The sequence below is a fragment of the Gossypium arboreum genome, chromosome 10 (genome assembly GCF_025698485.1).
Source record: "Gossypium arboreum isolate Shixiya-1 chromosome 10, ASM2569848v2, whole genome shotgun sequence".
Taxonomy (NCBI): Eukaryota; Viridiplantae; Streptophyta; class Magnoliopsida; order Malvales; family Malvaceae; genus Gossypium; species Gossypium arboreum.
The window spans coordinates 82,407,377-82,428,599 of record NC_069079.1 but is presented as its reverse complement, the minus strand read 5'-3'; the positions used below and the strand labels follow the sequence as shown (position 1 = coordinate 82,428,599).

Genomic DNA, 21,223 nt, shown 5'->3' with positions numbered 1-21,223 from the left:
CTTGGCGTGATAACTTTTTTGTGTACTAAATTGATTTGAATGATTGGTAGTAAATATGATTATATTGCATAATGGTATGATTGGCGTATTATATGTCCTGTGACAGACAATATCTGTTGATGGAATGTTGTATATGTTATGCATGATATTTATGTGGCTTTAAGGAGGTTCGGATGGTCATACACCGGAGTGCATATGTATTATATTTATATGGCTTTAAGGGAGTTTTGGTTGGACTAAGTCGAGAAAAGAGATTAGATGATACATAGACTTGGTGCTCACTCATATATGAGAGCTCCTTGTGTGGGACGTATAAGATCCCTTTATAAGACGTTTGAGAGCCCCTCGAGGGACGTATATGTGAGCCATTTATGAGACAAATAGAAGTCCATGGCCATGGCATTACTGTAAATGTGGAAGTTTGTTAAGACGATCTAAAATGTAGAAGCCCGCCAAGATGATCTTAAATGTGGAAATCCATCAGGACAATCTTAAATGCGAAAGTCTGTCAAGTTGATCTAAAATGTGGAAGTCTGCTAGGACAATCTTAAATGTGGAAGTCCGTGGGGACTATCTAACATGGGGAAAGTCCACTAAGACTATTGTTATGAGGAAAGTCTACCAGAACTATCTTGCAAATATGATTCTACAACACACTTATTTGTATGAGTCTGCAAAAATGTGACATATTATTATATGAAGGTCGTTGTGCCTATACCAGAAGATAAAGTGAGGCGGATACAAGTTCTGATAGTCTGTTGGCTCTGTTTTTATAGTTTTTTATCTACCATAGTTGCAGGATTCAATATGATGAAAGTGAGGAAATTGTTCGAGTATTCAAACCTGATTCTATTGGTTCGCCAAGAATGAGTCCGTAGGCAAACTTTAAGGAAGTCATATTATTTATATGACAGTCCGCCAGGTTCATGTTGGGCACAGCATGAGAGTATTCCTATATACTACTAGAAATTATGAATTGTCTGAGATACTGTACGAAACATCAGTGTCTACCAATGTGATGCAAGAGAAGGGTCCATCCACTAAAATTTCATCAAAGTAAGCTCTAATGACGGATCGTACTTAAAAAGATCATATCGTAAAGAAGTTAATTTCAAAAGATTCCACAATGATTAATTGTCCAAGAAACCAATTGCTAACGAGATTGCGTTTATGAGAAATTATTAGTGGAAGCTATATATGTGCTAGGCATCGTAAACCGCACATAAAATCTCTGCTTCCAAGTGTGGAATTAAACCAGTGACGGTGTTATTGAAAGTGAGGTGCTAAATGCAAGTAAGCCACTACGCTAAAGAGATAGGCAAACTATCCTGTTATAGAATAATCAAAGTGAAACTCAAGCGTGATCGTGTGGTGATTTAAAAAGGTATGATAACTCACTAAGTTTTTTAGAACTTACACATGTGTTATTATGTATTGTAGGTAGAAAAAGGAATTTGAGAGTTTAAAAAGGGACCAAGCCAGAGTTCGTCGTGCAACAACATCTTTATTTCTTAATTGTAACTTGTATGCAATGGGGCAACCCAGAGACGAGTCTCAGGGTCTTTGTTGTAATTGAAACTAGGTAGTCAAAATATTAAGTGACCATTTTATATAAGTAAGGTTCACTTGGTGAAATTGTTTTATATTCAATTAAAGTTTTATTAACGATGTAGATTCATTTAAGTCTTGAATTTATTTAGTAGCAGTATTAATTATGTCTTTTGTCTTTACTCTTTTTTTTTTTTTGCAGGTAATAATATTTGGAGTATAATTTAAATTGACTAATTTGAAATATAACATCCTATAATTTAGACGCGGCAAGCGGATCAGGCATTGGGTGTTACATACTTTTACTACCAGCAACATGAGGAACCTTCTATAAATGTGTTTCAGAAGATCTACATAAGGTGTTTGTTTCCTACTAGCGAATGATACCAAAAGGTGTTTGTTTCCTTTTTGGGCTTGGAAGGGTTGTAGCACAATGCTGGACAACATAAAGAGCAACATGCATTTGGCAAGGGATAAGTATATCAAGATCTGCCATTGTCTAGAGCAGAACTTCCCATTTCCTATTAGGTAGAGGATGTCCTCTTGTATGTGCAGTACGGAGAGCCCTACTTCGGGATCTGAGATGACTTTTCAAATTTATGAGTGACTTTGTAAGGGTTCGCCACTAAAGATAGAGGGAACTCTTACCCTCCAAAACATTTAGAAGTATTGCTTAGAGGGAAAGAGTCCCAACATGTGGTGGATGTGTGATGTTGGGCTTGCAAAGTTTGAGTAGAATATTGGTTTGAAATCTAGTAGTGAAGCTTGGCCATATGGTGCGATATACATCGTTGGAAAGGTTCTACTAGGGTAGAGAAAGAATTGAAAGAGATGCTAGTCAATTATGCTCATTGCCCTTTTGCGGAAGTGAAAATATCAAACTTAGAAAGGTTTAGTTCAAAAGAAAGGGAAGAAAAGGGTGACTCTTTTTGGCAGAGGTTCAAAAGAAACTCTTCCAACTAGAGAGAATGTTTTTGGTTGTTCCCGCATTGGTTTAACAACTGCAAGTAATTTTTATGATTTTTTTGTGCGTTTGTTTCACAAAAACAGAAAATGTTTACTACATTTCTTTTTTACGCTTGTTTCAAGGAAAACAATTTTATCCACAAAAAATGACTTACAGGTGAATAGAAAAATAAGTCATTTTTTCTTATAAAATGATTTATTTTTTGAAAAGTGTAAGTCATTTTTCAAAAGAGTTCATTTATAAATAATTTTATTTTTATATAAAAATTATGTAGAATCATGACTGATATTATCGTATTAATAATAAATTTTAATTTTAATTTAAAAATATTTAAAATATTAAATATTAATATCGAATATTAAAATTTTCAATATCATAGAACATACATATTTAATTATATATATTTAATAATTTAATAAATTATTAATATAAATTATTATTTAATAAATTATTTAATGTTGTGATTTTATTTTAATAATAAATTTTAAAAATAATAATTTTAAAGTTTAAAATAATATTCATCATATATTATTGAAATATATATATTAATATTTTAATTACAAATATATATTACAATTATAAATATATTAATAATAAATTTTTATAAGATAAAGGTTAAAATATGTCATAAGTCCGTGTAGTCTTTATAAATTTGGAATTTAATCCTTTACTTTTAAGATTTAAAATTTAAGTCCAATTGTTAACATTATTAATTTTTATTAATTTTTTGATGTGACATTTTAAAATAAAATACTCACTTAATAGCCATTTAACTAAAAATGGCGTTACAATGAACTTGGATAATAATAAAATTTTAATAGCATTAACAATTGACTTGGATTTTGAAATCTAAAATGCAGGATGACTAAATTCTCAAAAATAAAATTACAAGGACTAAAGTCTAAATTTATGAAGAGTATATGGACTTGACATCTTTTAACCTAGTATAAAATATGAATATTTTAATTATATAAATATGAGTATTTGTTTACATCATACTTAGCTTCATTTATCCCTTCCAACTTTAATGTGCCTATATACACTCTTATATATGTAATTTAAATTAAGTTTTAATTAGACATTATTTATTATTAGGTTTTTGTATGATATAAATTATTATAAAATATCATCTTATTATAAAATAAATTCTGATTGTCAAAAAATTGTACAACAATATTTTGTAAAAATATATTTATGTCGTGTTCGTTTTACTAAAATAAACTTTTAGAAAATAATTTTAGAAAAAATTGACAAATAACAGAAAATTTTTGACACAAAATCGTCCAAACACTATAAAATATCAACTTTTTAAAAATCAATCTATTTTTCAAAAATCATTTTCATGAAGATCTTTCAATGAAACAAACACAATCTTATATTTTATTTGTTTTACAAGCAAGGGATTTTTTTTTTGGTGGTTGTTGTTATAAAGGTGAGACTTAATCTTCAAAAAGTCCTCAATTCCATAAAATATTCATTAGTATAAAAAATTGTGTTAAAACTATAATTTAAGTTATGCTTTACTTAATTGATATTAAATAAGAAAACAAAAATTTTAAAATTTAAAAAAAAAATTCATTGCATTAAATTTAAAAATTAAACTAAAAGTAATTGAATATTCAAAATACAAAATAAAATTTTATGTCATCTATCCCATGTCGGTCATATATTAATTATTTTAATACCTCATAAAAAATAACATTGTTAGTATATTAAAGTAATTTATATAATGTTTGACAAATTCAGTAGCTAAATTAGAGCAAAATAATTTTAGGTAGCAAATTTTTAAAAAGGTAAAGTTCAGATGTTAAATTAGGAAAAAATAATTACATAGGAAATGAAAAAAATTAAGAAAAGCATCTAAGAAATTTATATTAAAACTAAATTTATTTCATAAATTTTTCAACCATATTGTTTGTGATAAATATCCGAAATGAATAGTTCGACAGCCAAAATTACAAAATATTCTCTAAATATCATTTTGACTTTCCCTAATTATGGAAATCACTGATCTGCTTTGATACTTTTTTTATGCAGTTTTAACTAAAAAAAGAAGGAATAAGAAGACAAAAGAATAGATGATGGCACAATTTATTTATGAAAAAAAAGGAAAAAACAATGCACACACGAAGACAAGTTCAATTGTGCACGGACACAACTGATATGCAACTTTGTTTCCTTTGTGTCAAATTAATAGTGAAAGAATTGTATGAAATAATAGCACGTCATTTGTATATCTTTTCAATAATTTTATATTAAATTAATACTTTTATCCTAAATTTTAAGATTTTATCTTAAAAAATTAAATTTAAATTAAAATATTAAAATTCAAAATAAAATCCTGAAATTTAAAATAAAAATATTAATGTGACATAAAATTATTAAAAAGAGGTATAGATGACGTGGCGTTACTATTTCATACAATCTTTTTTCCAAATTAATAATAATATTACAGAACCAAAACTATATCCATACTCTTTCCTTGTATCCAAGTTTAATTTTGATGGTATAATAGCAAAACACATCAACATTATAGATCAGACCATCAAAATATAAATCATCTGCTTTTTTGCAGACCAAAAGTGTGAGAAAATACGTAAATGTAACCTCTCTCTATATTATCTGTTCTAAACTTTCCCAGTCATGAACCGACACTACCTATTGAGGAGACTGATAATCAGATCAAAAAATATCCTTTTGAGAACTCAACCTCAAAGATTTACTCATCTCTGTGCATTTTTTTTTTTAAATTTTCTCATACATCACAACCTAAGCCCCTGGCTTCTGAACCTTTCATGATTCTTAGTCTCTTGCATGATGTGATGAACATTCTGCAAAACATAAAAGGATAGCCTCGTAAGTTGCACAAAATACATACATACAGATATATGTATATTTATATATACACATGTCATAGAAAGACTTACTCCCAGGGATCATCTCCTACTAGCATCCAGTCTCCATCTTTGTCTTCATACGTAGGTGCATAATCTGAACCTTTGTAGCCTTCTCTTTCCGAGTACTTACCTGAAAAAAGTTGATGATTTCCAAGGTCATTTTCGACAAAATTCATCACCATTTCGCACTATGTATGCATGTTATATAACGACAAAAGGTATATTCTTACCTATGGTAAACTTGAACATGTTCTCTAGAGCCTGCAAGAGGTCGGGGTACCCGGAGTAAACTTTGAGGTCAATCTTTCTTAGGTATGGTGCTCCATCCATGCTTACTTTAATGTAAATCCCAGGACCCTCACAGTCATTCTTCTTCGCCTGAATGTTATTCTTTCTATAGGACCTGATGGGTGGCCACCCCACTATTTGTGCTCTGCATGTGGCAAAATATACATCAGAACAACCATTAGTTTCTATCTACTTTTGTATGTCATAATACAGTTGTTAAAACCAAATAACTTACTTGGCAGGAGGGGCAGTTTCATCTTGAGCATCAGATTTTCCATTTGCTCCACATTCTTCATCAGCCTCCTGCAATGGCCGCTTCTTGTTTCTAACATTATCAGTTCCTGGCAACCCTAATCTCAGCTCAGTTGCCACACAGCCTTCCATTTTTCTTTCAAAGTTCAAATGATACAGCAAGCCAATACAAACCCTAGGTTACTTCTTCAAGTGCAAGCTGATTTTAGGAAAGTTTTTATCAGGGTTCCTTTGACGATGCACAATGTTTGAGTTGTGTTTTTTTTTTTTAAATGTTGAAATGGGAATGCATAAAGAGTTAATTTTATAGGATATAATGGTGTTGAAGGTGTAAAGAGGTAGCCTTTGTGATTCTCCCAAATCTGAACGCTTGAATTATGGACAAAGGCAAGCTAAGCTGTCGGTAGCAATAGCAGCAACTTTGAGGCAAGCTGTCCCTGCAATAAGGGGACAAAGGTTGGACAAGTTCAGCGGCACATATGGAAGAACTTTGAGGGTTCAAAGGGACGGTCAAGATCAAGTTTTTGGGGGTTGTGGGAGTTAAATCATGGACGTTGGTTTCTTTTTTTCCCTTTAAATGAAGGAAAAAAGCTAGGCAGCATCCCCGTGTGAAAAAGGGTCCATTTTGGGTGTTGTGTATGGGCACAGCATGGCCATGTGGTACTAGAATTTTAGCAGTGAAGGGTATTTTTTTTTTCCCAATAAATTTGGTTAATGGATTATGGGGGTTCATTTCATGTGGACTGTCATGTCTGCAGGTCAGCCCCTGAATTATTCCTGCTTAACACTTTACATTAAACAATAAAAGAAATTAATTAAAAACCTTAAGCTTGACATTGTTTGTAAGTTAATTGACATTCCAATACCCAAAACCTTGCCATTTCAGTCATTTTCAGTTATCTTAATTAGTTGTTTGTTTTGACTTCGTTCTTTTGGGGGGGAAACCCACAGGATTAGTAAATAACTACAATTTTCCTAAATAGTGGAGCCTCCATTAATGCATCTGGATCTGTTTCGGTTAATGGGGGAGTAGGGAATTCTTAATTACTTTTGGATGGTTAAACGCTTAAAACTCTTCTTTGGTTGCCGGTAGTTAGAAAAAAAAAATTAGATCAAAGTTAGATGTTTATTTTATGAATAGTGACATTTCAATAGTTTATTTTTAAAAGGATAAAATTAATTTTTTCATTTTAAGGAAGGTAGAAATCCTTATTAACTCCCTGGCTTCACCCTTGGACCTAGAGGAGATTAATGATAATTTATCATTCGAGTTAAAATTTTTTTAAAAATATTAAGAAAAAGTATTTTGAAAAAGTTTGATACTATTTATAATTATTTAAAAATATTTTGAGAAGATAAAATTTTATTTTAAACCTAATGTTGTAAATTAGAAATTTATAAAATGTATTTTTTAAAGAAAATATTTTCTAAAGTTAAAAGTTAAATGTTTTAGTTTTTACTTAAAATTCCAGTTCAAAATTAAGATTTGATTTAAGATTTGATTTATTTATTAATATTTTATTTAAAATCGTTATTTGAGTTAGAAAAGTAGTTTTCAATTTTAATATAAACAAATTCTAAAGGGTAAATATTTTGTCCTATGTGCATTCATCCTTGTGCATTTCTTGTATATTTTTCTTGATTATACTCTTTTAAGTTAGTTTATCTAGGCTACATTTCACTATCAATATGAAAATCATCATTTAGAATTTGGGTTCAACTATAGTTTTCCAAAAAGAATTTTCATGAGAAGTTCTCGTTCCGATGGTTGCTAGTTAGTCTGAAGTGCTATAATTTCACCTTGATTATATCTCTTTTTCTAGAAACAGGTTCTGGATTTCCAAGGTAAAAAAAAGAAGCTGGAAAGCAAAAAATGTGCATGTCTTTTTTATCTTTGAAAATAGTAGATTCATGAGGAACTCAAAAGGAAGTAGATATGAAACACCAAACATGGGGGACGCATCATGGGACACTGCACATTTACACATGAGCCCCACCACCTTGTCCTCCCTGGTCTGAATAATCTCCATTGGATGTTCAATTGACGCAAAGAAAGGGAATTCAAAATGATGAAACACCAGGCCCCATTTCAGCTTCACCCGTGCGCATTAAAAAGTTGTGTGATCATTTTTATCCTTGTTTTGCTATAGTTATATGTCACTGCCATCCGCGGTCATCCTGTCACGGGATTAATACTCTCTTCTCAAAATATATATAATAAAATGCAGCGCACTCGATTATGCATTACCTTTCTTCTTTAATCAATATAGGATTAATATATTTCACCTATTTTAAAACGCTTGACATAGAAACTTTACACAACGCGTAATAATTGATATTGGAAATTTCTACTTTTACATTTCCTTAGCAAACATGAACCAGTTCACCTTGCCAGCATTGCCATTTCCTAGGTTCCATTCTTGAAAACTGAATGAATTTTTATTTCATACGTAAACCAGACATCTATGCAACTATATATGCATTCAAAAGGAAGGGTCTTGCTTAGGCAGCCAGTTGCATCCATGCATGCATATGATTTCAAATGAACTGATTAAGCTGGAATTCAAAGTTCAAACTTTGAGTTTTCTTTATTTTAATCCAGGCCCTATATTTTCCCATAGGTAATAGCTTAATAGATATTGAAATAAGCTTGTTTTTGCTTTAAAATTTGTTCATATGTTGAGGTTAGTCTTGGACCTTCGACGGAAGGTATTATATTATTCGGGAATTTTATCTCTCATAGAGAGCACTTCAAATGATGTAAATGCAACCTGCATGCTCATAAAAAAGGTGTTACTATTGTTATAAATATTAATTATACATTTGTACCTGTAGGATTCAACCATCAACCAAGACCTTATATGTCCAACACACTTTATACCACTTGTTGAGGGGAAGTTGGTGTCAAACCCTCAACAAACGGTATTGTCCCACTCGGGGGTTTTGTTTCCCCTAGTGAGTGCTTCAGTTAATATAAATATGACCTGCAAGATCATGAGAGACGTGTCAGTATTGTTAGAAATATTGATTATGTAAAGTTCGCTTACGAGGGATTGAACCATTAATCGGGACTTAAATGTCTACTTGGTACCACTTGACTAGGCGCTCTTTATGGGAGACAAAACCCTCGAGTGGGACAATACCTTTCATTGAGTGTTCGATAGCAACCTCTCCACAACAATATTTATTTCACCTAGAAAAGCCATGGTTTTAAATGTACAAAGGATTTCTATTACGACTTTAAGGTATCCAACAAGAGAATGTATGAGGTGTCTTTGGCCATGGCAGGCATGGATGAGATAAAATCGTTATTATATCATTATTTCTCAGGCAATGCAGGATAGCAACAGTGATTGAAATCTTACAAGTATTAGCTAAAACGAGTGGCTTCAATCACTGGATCATATACCCAAAACGCAAAGCTGTAATATGATATTAGCTTGTGCAAATTTGTGGTGCCTGAGCGCTTCTCACTTCTCAAACGCCCCTACATGGATAGCGATGCATAACAAATATGAATCAAGGTTTAGGCCTACTTGCAGAATTTGATCCACTAATATTTTGTTTCCATTTTATATGTGACCCATCAATCGAGTCGGAAATTAAATGCTTAATTGGGACTGGTAGTTCGTCTGCTTTGACTGTGCACGAAATCCTTATATGATATGGACCATTCAGCATTGTTGGTACCTGAAGATTCTGATTAATCCCGTTTGGTTATAACATTGGAGACGTGTATTGATAGTGAATCAAATTTAATGCAGAAAGCATAGACATGGTTTTCGCATGTTTATTAGTTGTTTACACCTATTCCAAATTATTTGACTTCTTATTTTCTTCCAAACACATATATTCAACATTTATATTAGACATTAATTCGGACAAGTATATGACTACACCTATAATCCTCTTCATATATGAAAAATATAGAAAAATGAGAGTATCGAAGACATGCCCCTAATCAAACCAATTCTTGAGTGCTATGTCTATATTTTTGTTTAGTGTGTTATAAGCCACCAAATTTCTTAAGTTGAGTAATGAGGTATTAACTTAATGTTAAGGTTGAGATTACGAAAATATTAAGATTTTAAGTATATTTATTACAGTTAGTGTTAGAACCATAAAACAAAATCTAATATAAACTTAAAACTGTAAACCAGGATCTATTATGTCAAATCATCCAAAATAAATCAAGAACAAAGCTAGATGCGGAATCGTACCTGAATTCATCGATTTCTTGAAATCTACGAATCTTGGAGTTTTGATCTTCCAAATTAGCACACAAGTAATATAGAGAAGGTGACTGTAACGCCCCGTACCCGAGACCGTCACCGGAGTCGAACACGAGGTGTTAATAGACTTAATTCATTACTTAAACATCTCAAACAATTTATTTTTAAAATTTTCAGTCAAGCTAACAATCTGCATCATAGTCGCTTAAAACTTCATATCCAATTCCGTAAATTTTCCCTGAAACTAGACTCATATATCAATTTACTAATTTTTTTTATAGAATTTTTGGTCAAGAAAATTAGTACAGTTTATTAGTTAAAGTCTCCCCTGTTTCAGAGTTTGACTGCTCTGACCTCTGTGTATTACGAATCAGATATCTCCCTGTACAGAGTTTCAATGACTATTCCGTTTGTTTCTAATAAAACTAGACTCAATAAGGAATCTTTACATATAAATCATGACTTCTAATTATATTTTAACAATTTATGGTGAATTTTCAAAGTCAGAATAGGGGATCCAGAAATAGCTCTGGCCCTGTTTCACAAAAATTTAAACATCTCATAAAATATAACTCATATACCTGTTTTGTTCCATCCATATGAAAATAGACTCATAATTCTTCAATTCCATATTTTATTCACCATCTAATTGTATCTCTACTATTTTTAATGATTTTTCAAACTTACGTCACTGCTGCTGTCTGAATCTATTTTACGGTAAATTTTACCTATTTCATGGTTTCCATGAATTAGCTAGCAATTTAGCATACATAACACCAAATATGATCATGATTAGCCATTCCAATGGCTAATCATTACCAAGCATTTCCATACCACTCAATAACCATATCATAAGACCATATATACAAAATGATTATAATGCTATACATGCCATACTCAAAATATGCAAGCCATTATGCCAAGATGGTATACGGATATAGTGTGAGCATGCCTCCGACCGTTCCCGATTTCCTAGCTGGCTTGTCAAAACTACAAGGAATGAAAAGGAGGAAGTAAGTGTAACATCCTAATTTTCGGGTTTTTCGCGATTCTTGATATTTTAAGTAAATTTCTAAAATTTGGTATGTGATAATGGAATTCATAATTTGGGTATGTAAATGGGCTTATGGAAGGCCCATGAGTTGGCCAAAACCCGGTGGAATTTTTAAATTTTGGACTTAAGAGTTAGGGGTTCTGGCTAGGTGCCCTTATATTAAGTTGTGGGTAAAGTGTATCACAAAAAGATCCTCTGGCAAAGTGGCTAAGTGACGCCACTAGGGAGCTTTAAAGGTGGCGTGTAAGTGTTGGGGAAGACACGGATCGATTCCTGTGTTGGCAAATAGGAGTATTTATTTTTGTCCGGAAGGGTAAGTGTTGGAACCCGAGTGGATTCTCAGTAAGAGGAGAGAGTTGGATCAAGTCAAATGCATAAATTAAGGAGGGATAAAGGAGAGATTTTAGGGATGTGATAGGGAGATAGAGTTGGCGAATAAGGGACATTGGAGAGGGATTTTCAAGCAAAGGGCATTAGGTTAGTAATTTGGCATTAGGGTCTTAGTTGTGCTAATTTCTTCTTTGGTGTGTAGCCTTTTCTCTCTTTTCTTTTCCAGCTGAATCTACCTCCCTCCTATTCATTTTTATTCCTTTTTCTTCTTTCAAATCAGCCCACTATTTCCCTCCATTCACCATTGTTTCTTTCCCTTATCTCTATTTTTGCCGAAGTGCCACAAAAAAAAAGCCGAAATCAGTGAAGATAGGGGGTGCCGATTCTTTGTGACCAGCAACCTTTTTCTTCCTTTTCAATAGTTGGTGTTCGGTTCCTTTACCTTTTAGACATCCGGATTCAAGAGGAGAATGACTGTGGTAAGTGTTCAAACTCTAAACAATTCCTAGTGTAGCTTTGGCCAAAAGCTGAAACTCCAAGTTTAGGGAGATGGCCGAATATGGGCATAGACTCTATGGGGTCTTCTTTTAATATTTTGGTTTATTTATTGAAGGAGCAGCAAGGTGTAGTGTCGATTTGGAGTAGCTTGGATCGCGGAGTAGCTAGGCTTAGTCATCAATCGCGACAAAGGTAAGGTGCTTAAGGCCATTATGGATGGTGGTAGAATGTGTAAGTGTTAATATTGGAAAGTTCTTGATTTGGTTCAATTATTGCGAGCTGATCTATTTAACAATTGATTATAGGAGAAATCGCATAGGAGATCTCGTCAAGGAATATCGCAAATCGTGTGTAACGAACCCTTTCATAGCTTAAAGCGATAAAATGTCGAAATGCCAAATTCGCATTTCGAGGACTTGTGAGTGTTTAATGCTCACTAGTTAGTTAGAATCGATGAGACGGTGATCGAGAACGATGGAAACGGTAAGAATGTGATTTTTGGCGTTCTTGGTAAGTTGGGCCTCGAGGGGAAGTGGGGCCCAGTGGGCTTTCGGCCCATTTGGGTAAAATTGGTAGAAAACGAAATCATTAAATTGCATGATAAGACTGTTAAAACCGTTATGGAATATAGGCTAAATGGGCCTAGATGACGAAATTGGCTAAGTAGGGCCCATTAGGGTTTTAGGCCCAATAACTCGATTTCGCTAAAAGGGCCGTAATCACTGTTTGCACCCATGGATTGTTAGTAATCGTTAATGAACATGGAAACCCTAATTTTGGTAAAATTATGAGATTACCCGTATACCATGAAAATGACCGTTTGCCCCTAGGTAAAATGACCATTATACCCCTAGGGTTTATGTATGATTTTAATACATGGGATTTTGATAAATATGGTATGTATGAGATGCACATGACATGTATGATATGCACATGATATGTATGATATGCACATGAGGTAATCATAACGCATTGGGTTGGGTTTTTATATGGATGGAGGAAGTGAAAAGGGCTTATGCCCTGATTATCAAAAGGGCTTATGCCCCATTATCAAAGGGCTTATGCCCCGCTTATTGAAAGGGCTTTTGCCCGATTATTAAAAGAGGCTAAGCCTCCAGGTTATATGATAAAGTAGCTATCTTTGCCAAAGGAGAGTTTGGCGGGGTGGGTCGAGTTAATCCTCACATGGTGTGTTGGTTGGTACGGTGGAGAGTAGCGGATGGTGGGTTGAGTAGTCTCCCCAAACGGGTTGCATTCTTTCATTGAAATTATATGTGACATTGAAATGGGCCTAAGGGCCATACTGCTTTCTGATAAAGGCTCCGGCCAAGAATATGAAATATGAAAAGGCTTCGCCCAAGAATATGAAATATGAAAAGGCTTCGCCCAAGATTATGAAATATGAAATATGAAAAGGGCTACTGCCCGAGGCATGATTGAGATTGATTTGGGCTTAGACCCAACAGTCGTTATTGTTTTGGGCTCGAAGGGGCTTGTTGCACATGAGTTTCCAAACTCACCCCCTTTCCTTAACCTTGCGGTGAGCCTTGATGTGGGGACTTGGGCGGAGGGGATTGAGAGTGCCACGGTGATCATCTTTGGGCTTTTAAATAAGTGTTGGTTTTCATTTAATTTCCTTTAATTATTATTTATTTTGGGTTGTAATAAGGCCAATTTTAACTTTCCTTTTATTTCTTTTCAAATTATTTTAATTTTAATAACTTTAAAATTGGTTAATAATTATTCAAATGGGCTAGACTTAGGACGTGTTTTCAAAATGATACTTGTTTTCAAAATATCTCAACACCACGATTAATCGATTTATCAAAGACGTCCATTTAAACAAATTTAAACTCGATATAACCAAGTGTGGCTATGGTTGTGGGCATGTCTAGGATTGGATCCAATTAAAGAGCTTGGTACTTAAGCAGCCTTCATGGCTCACCTCCTCTGTCTCGGATACCTACCTAGTGCCCAGCTTCCATACACTTTGTTAACTCAAATTAATGTATGGTTTTAAAACACTAAAACGGAACGTGGGTTTTCAACTCCAATGTGGCACGTCAGATTCGGCCATAACGTCTGGGCCGGGTTTGGGGTGTTACATTTAGTGGTATCAGAGCCTAGGTTGCAACAACTCGGCTGTGGATTGGGTCCGAAAATCTATTTGAAAACTTAGGCCTAAGAAGGGTATTTTTGGAAATGGTTTCTGAAAAGTTCATTTTAAAGATGTTTTGCGGAAAATATATGTTAAAAGGTACCATCTTTCTGTTTAATCAAGAGTTCAAAATAAAGGGAGTTTTCAAATCAAAGTTTTCGAATTTCTATTTTCGATAATAAAAAACATGGTTTTTTTTGGAGAAAGAAGTGGCGCACTGAATCCCCGGCACCAAGTCTGTAAGTATATTTTCCTTACAATATATGATATTGATATGATATTATGAATAGTGCTGAGACCCTACTATGATACCTTAGCTAGGGTAGAGCTGTAAACGGTAGGAATGAGACTGTAGCTAGGCTATGATGATACGAAAACAATCCTTGAACTGCTATATCTATATAAGACATTTTCTTAATAAACAGTGGAACGTTATACTAATTTCATAAAATTCGTAAATCAGATAATTCGATATGAGTACTAGAGGAGCTCGTGGATGAGGCCGCGGACGTGGTCGCGAAGGGTGCAAGTGAATCTTCATCCTCGGGGCATAGGCCACCGAGGAACCAGTGTGCCGCATAGCAACGAGAGACTGGTCTTATGATCGGGTCATGGGGATGACGCTTATCCCAAGCCATGTTAAGGGTTTTAGAAAGAGTGGCTGGAGCTAGTACTGGGACGGTAAATAGGGGGTCTATATCGGAGCGACTCCGGGCCAATGGAGCAGAGGTATTTAGGGGTGTATCTGGAGTGCTAGAAACGAACTGGAGCATGTTTTCGATGTGGGTCAAAGGAGCATAAGTTCAGAGAGTGTCCTCGGAGGACAGCTCAGGAGCTAGCGGCAGAGCAAAGGGATGTCCAACCACGGCGAGGAGGACCACCACCACAGAGGGGTCGTGGGCAAAGTAGAGGTGGCAATGGTAATGGACGAGGTCGTGGGGCACTGGCGAGGTGCCGGACATCTTGGCTTCGACAACCGGCGTTGGTTTATCTTGCACGACGTCGTGAGGAGGGTGACGCTCCGATGTTATAACTGATACGTTCTTCATTCATAGCATGCCTTACATCGCTTTAATTGATGCGGTTCCACCCACTCGTATGTTGCTTGTGATGTATCTGGGGCTTTGGATGTGCTTCCTGAGAAGACTGTGAGTGGGGTATCAGTAATAAGTCCATTGGGACATTCGGTTAAGGTAGATAAAATTTTTGGGCCAGTACCGTTAGTGACACAAGATAAAATCTTTGAAGGAGATTTGATGGAGCTGCCATTTCGGGATTTTGATCTTATTTTGGGAATGGATTGGTTAGCTAAGCACAAGGCGACGTTGGATTGTGCTGCAAAGAGGATGGTACTAAGAACTGTCGAAGATGAGGAGATAATGGTCATAGGGGAACGAAGGGATTATTTATCCAATGTTGTTTCGGCGTTAAGAGCCGAGAAGTTGATCCGGAAAGGTTGTGAGGCGTACTTGGCCTTTGTAAGTCAAACGGGACTTGAGGAGATAACGGTGGAGTCGATTAGGACTATTAGGGAATTTCGGGATGTATTCCCGATGAACTTCTGGATTACCCCGAACAGAGAAGTCGAGTTTGGAATCGACTTACTACCCGAACGACTCCTGTGTCCATTGCGCTTTATCGGATGGCACCAAAGGAGTTGGTAGAATTGAAAGCTTCGATTCAAGAGCTGCTGGATAGAGGTTTATAAGACCAAGTGTTTCTCCGTGGGGTGCCGGTCTGTTCAGTAAAGAAGAAAGATGGGACTATGCGAATGTGTATTGACTATCGGCGGTTGAATAAGTCGACTATCAAGAACAAGTATCCGTTATGAGAATCAATGATCTGTTCGACCAATTAAAAGGAGCCTCGGTGTTTTCTAAGATTGACCTTCGGTCGGGATATCATCAATTAAGAGTTAAAGAGGGGGATATTTATAAGACGGCGTTCATGACTTGATACGGTCATTACGAGTTTCTGGTAATGCCATTTGGGTTGACTAATGCACCGGCAGCATTCATGGATTTGATGAATCGGTATTCCACCATACTTGGATCGGTTTGTAGTCATTTTATTGATGATATCTTGGTGTATTCGGAAACGGAAGAGAAGCATGATGAGCATCTTCGTGTAATCTGCAGTGTTAAGGGAGAAGCAACTTTATGCAAAGTTTAGTAAGTGCGAGTTTTGGTGAAGGAAGTTACCTTCTGGGGCATGTTGTGTCTGCTGAAGGGATCAAGGTGGACCTCGAAAGATTGAAGCAATCTTGGAATGGAAGCCACCAAGTCGATAACAGAGATTCAAAGTTTTACGGGGTTGGCGGTTATTATCGGAGATTCGTGGAAGGATTTTCGTGATGGCAAGACCAAGTAATGAAACTTATAAGGAAGGGAGCACCTTTTGTTTGGACGGATAAGCGTGAGAGGCTTTTGAGAAGTTGAAGAAGGTTTTGACTAAGCGCCAGCTTTGATTCACCCGAGTCCGGTAAGGATTTCACGGTGTCTGACGATGCGTCACATGTAGGTTTGGGTTGCGTGTTGATGCAAGAGGGTAAAGTGGTCGCTATGCTTCACGACAGTTTAAGCCACATGAGGTGAACTACCCTACGCATGACTTGGAATTGGAAGCGGTAATCTTTACACTTAAGATATGGAGGCATTACCTGTATGGAGAGAAATGCATCATCTATACGGATCACAAGAGTCTTAAGTACTTGCTGACTCAAAAGGAGCTGAATCTTAGGCGTGAAGGTGGATAGAGTTGTTAAAGGACTATGACTGCTCGATTGAGTACCACCTGTAAGGCGAATGTCGTGGTGATGCGCTAAGTCGAAGAGTCATGGCGGAATTAAAGGCGATGTTTGCTCGTCTAAGTTTGTATGCCGACGGGAGTTTGTTGGCAGAGTTACAGGTGAGACCGACTTGGGTAGAACAGATTAAGAAGCAACAGTTGGAGGACGAGTCGTTGGTTGCTCGGTTTCAGCAAGTTGAGAAGGGGGAGAATCCTGACTTTGGGTTAAATAGTGAGGGAATTCTTTGTTTCCGAGGAAGAATTTGTATGCCGAAAGACTCCGACTTGAGATTGATGATTTTGAAAGAGGCACATAATGGACCTTGTGCTATGCATCCAGGAGGGAGTAAGTTGTATCGAGACTTGCGAGAGCAATATTGATGGCCTGGGCTTAAGCGAGAAGTGACCGAATTTGTTGGGAGATGTTTGACATGTCAACAAGTGAAGTCCGAGCATCAACTACCTTCGGGATTGTTACAGCCGGTAAAGATACCGCTTTGGAAGTGAGAAAGGGTAACTATGGACTTTGTAAGTGGGTTGCCGTTGACACCTTCTAAGAAGGATTCAATTTGGGTGATTGTGGATAGACTCACGAAATCTGCTCATTTCATACCTGTCCGAACCGATTACTCACTTCAGAAGTTGGCCAGATTGTATGTGGCGGAAATAGTACGGTTGCATGGTGTGCCAGTATCGATAATTTCAGACCGAGACCCAAGGTTTACATCTCGGTTTTGGCAGAAGTTGCATGAGGCATTGGGAACGCGATTGGATTTCAGTACGGCTTTTCACCCTCAGTCGGATGGGCAGTTAGAGAGGGTTATTCAGATTTTAGAGGATATGTTGAGGGGTTGTGCTATTGAGTTGAAAGGCAGCTGGGAGGACCATTTGCCCTTAGCGGAGTTCGCGTATAACAACAGTTATCAAGCAAGTATTCAGATGGCTCCATATGAGGCACTATATGGGCGAAGGTGTCGCCGCCTACTTGTTGAGCGTAATTGGGGAAAGGTAAATACTTGGACCGAGTTGGTAGCGAATCAAGACAAGATTAAGGTAATCGGAAGAGGTTAAAGAGGCGGCGGATCGACAAAAGTCTTATGCCGATCTGAAGCGTAAGGATATTGAATATGCGGTAGGAGACATGGTCTTTTTGAAAGTTTCGCCTTGGAAGAAGATCTTGAGATTTGGTAAGAAAGGTAAGTTGAGCCCACGGTTTATTGAGCCTTACCAATCATTAAGCGGATAGGGCGGTGGCTTATCACTAGAGTTACCTTCGAATCGGATCGCATTCACGATGTCTTCCATGTGTCCATGCTAAGGCGATATCGTTCGACCCAACTCATATCGTGCGATTGCAGTAAATTGAGGTACAATCGATTTGACCTTTGAAGAGGAACCCGTGCAAATACTTCATCGTGATGTCAAGGTGTTGAGAAGGAGGTCATTCCCGTTGGTGAAGGTACTTTGGAGGAACCATGGCAAGGAAGAAGCTACTTGGGAGACCGGAGAGGCAATGCGTCGTGATACCCTCAACTGTTTGGACTGTAAATTTCGAGGCGAAATTTCTTTAAGGAGGGTAGAGTTGTAACATCCTAATTTTCGGGTTTTCGCGATTCTTGATATTTTAAGTAAATTTCTAAAATTTGGTATGTGATGATGGAATTCATAATTTGGGTATGTAAATGGGCTTATGGAAGGCCCATGAGTTGGCCAAAACCGGTGGAATTTTTAAATTTTGGACTTAAGAGTTAGGGGTTCTGGCTAGGTGCCCTTATATTAAGTTGTGGGTAAAGTGTATCACAAAAGATCCTCCGCAAAGTGGCTAAGTGACCCCACTAGGGAGCTTTAAAGGTGGCGTGTAAGTGTTGGGGGAAGACCTGGGATCGATTCCCTGTGTTGGCAAATAGGAGTATTTATTTTTGTCCAGGAAGGGTAAGTGTTGGAACCTGAGTGGATTCTGTAAGAGGAGAGAGTTGGATCAAGTCAAATGCATAAATTAAGGAGGGATAAGGGGAGAGATTTTAGGGATGTGATAGGGAGATAGAGTTGGCCGAATAAGGGACATTGGAGAGGGGATTTTCGGCAAAGGGGCATTAGGTTAGTAATTTCGGCATTAGGGTCTTAGTTGTGCTAATTTCTTCTTTGGTGTGTAGCCTTTTTCTCTCTTTTCTTTTCCAGCCGAATCTACCTCCCTCCTATTCATTTTTCTTCCTTTTTCTTCTTTCAAATCAGCCCACTATTTCCCTCCATTCACCATTGTTTCTTTCCCTTATCTCTATTTTTGCCGAAGTGCCGCAAAAAAAAAAGCCGAAATCAGTGAAGATAGGGGGTGCCGATTCTTTGTGACCAGCAACCTTTTTCTTCCTTTTCAATAGTTGGTGTTCGGTTCCTTTACCTTTTAGACATCCGGATTCAAGAGGAGAATGACTGTGGTAAGTGTTCAAACGCTAAACAATTCCTAGTGTAGCTTTGGCCAAAAGCCGAAACTCCAAGTTTAGGGAGATGGCCGAATATGGGCATAGACTCTATGGGGTCTTCTTTTAATATTTTTGGTTTATTTATTGAAGGAGCAGCAAGGTGTAGTGTCGATTTGGAGTAGCTTGGATCGCCGGAGTAGCTAGGCTTAGTCATCAATCGCGACAAAGGTAAGGTGCTTAAGGCCATTATGGATGGTGGCCGAATGTGTAAGTGTTAATATTGGAAAGTTCTTGATTTGGTTCAATTATTGCGAGCTGATCTATTTAACAATTGATTATAGGAGAAATCGCATAGGAGATCTCGTCAAGGAATATCGCAAATCAGGTGTGTAACGAACCCTTTCATAGCTTAAAGCGATAAAATGCCGAAATATCAAAATTCTGGCATTTCGAGGACTTGTGAGTAAGCGAACGCTCACTAGTTAGTTAGAATCGATGAGACGGTGATCGAGAACGATGGAAACAGTAAGAATGTGATTTTGGCGTTCTTGGTAAGTTGGGCCTCGAGGGGTCAAGTGGGGCCCAATGGGCTTTCGGGCCCATTTGGGTAAAATTGGTAGAAAACGAAATCATTAAATTGCATGATAAGACCGTTAAAACCGTTATGGAATATAGGCTAAATGGGCCTAGATGACGAAATTGGCTAAGTAGGGCCCATTAGGGTTTTAGGCCCAATAACTCGATTTCGCTAAAAGGGCGTAATCATTGTTTGCACCCATGGATTGTTAGTAATCGTTAATGAACATGGAAACCCTAATTTTTGGTAAAATTATGAGATTACCCGTATACCATGAAAATGACTGTTTTGCCCCTAGGTAAAAATGACCATTATACCCCTAGGGTTTATGTATGATTTTAATACATGGGATTTTGATAAATATGGTATGTATGAGATGCACATGACATGTATGATATGCACATGATATGTATGATATGCACATGAGGTAATCATAACTGCATTGGGTTGGGTTTTTATATGGATGGAGGAAGTGAAAAAGGGCTTATGCCCCAGTTATCAAAAGGGCTTATGCCCCAGTTATCAAAGGGCTTATGCCCCAGTTATTGAAAGGGCTTTTGCCCCAGTTATTAAAAGAGGCTAGGCCTCCAGTTATATGATAAAGTAGCTATCTTTGCCAAGGAGAGTTTGGCGGGTGGGTCGAGTTAATCCCACATGGTGTGTTGGTTGGTACGGTGGAGAGTAGCGGATGGTGGGTTGAGTAGTCTCCCAAACGGGTTGCATTCTTTCATTGAAATTATATGTGACATTGAAATGGGCCTAAGGGCCATACCGTTTCTGATAAAGGCTTGCCCAAGAATATGAAATATGAAAAGGCTTGCCCAAGAATATGAAATATGAAAAGGCTTGACCCAAATTATGAAATATGAAATATGAAAAGGGCTACTGCCCCGAGGCATGATTGAGATTGGATTTGGGCTTAGACCCAACAGTCGTTATTGTTTTGGGCTCGAAGGGGCTTGTTGCACACCGAGTTTCCAAACTCACCCCTTTCCTTAACCTTGCAGTGAGCCTTGATGTGGGGACTTGGGCGAGAGGGATTCAGTGGCCACGGTGATCATCTTTGGGCTTTTAAATAAGTGTTGGTTTTCATTTAATTTCCTTTAATTATTATTTATTTTTGGGTTGTAATAAGGCCAATTTTAACTTTCCTTTTATTTCTTTTCGAATTATTTTAATTTTAATAACTTTAAAATTGGTTAATAATTATTCAAATGG

At 36.6% G+C, this 21,223-nt stretch overlaps 1 protein-coding gene across 1 annotated transcript; it reads right to left on the bottom strand.

Annotated features, from left to right (window-relative positions):
- Positions 1–4,929: 4,929 nt before the first annotated feature.
- On the bottom strand, positions 4,930–6,277 carry LOC108482423 (auxin-responsive protein IAA4-like). Its single transcript, XM_017785554.2, has 4 exons — positions 5,936–6,277; positions 5,643–5,845; positions 5,443–5,542; positions 4,930–5,346 (listed from the first exon to the last, which is right to left on the bottom strand). The coding sequence occupies exons 1-4, from the start codon at positions 6,082–6,084 to the stop codon at positions 5,271–5,273; spliced, it is 528 nt and encodes a 175-aa protein (XP_017641043.1). The 5' UTR covers positions 6,085–6,277; the 3' UTR covers positions 4,930–5,270.
- Positions 6,278–21,223: the final 14,946 nt, after the last annotated feature.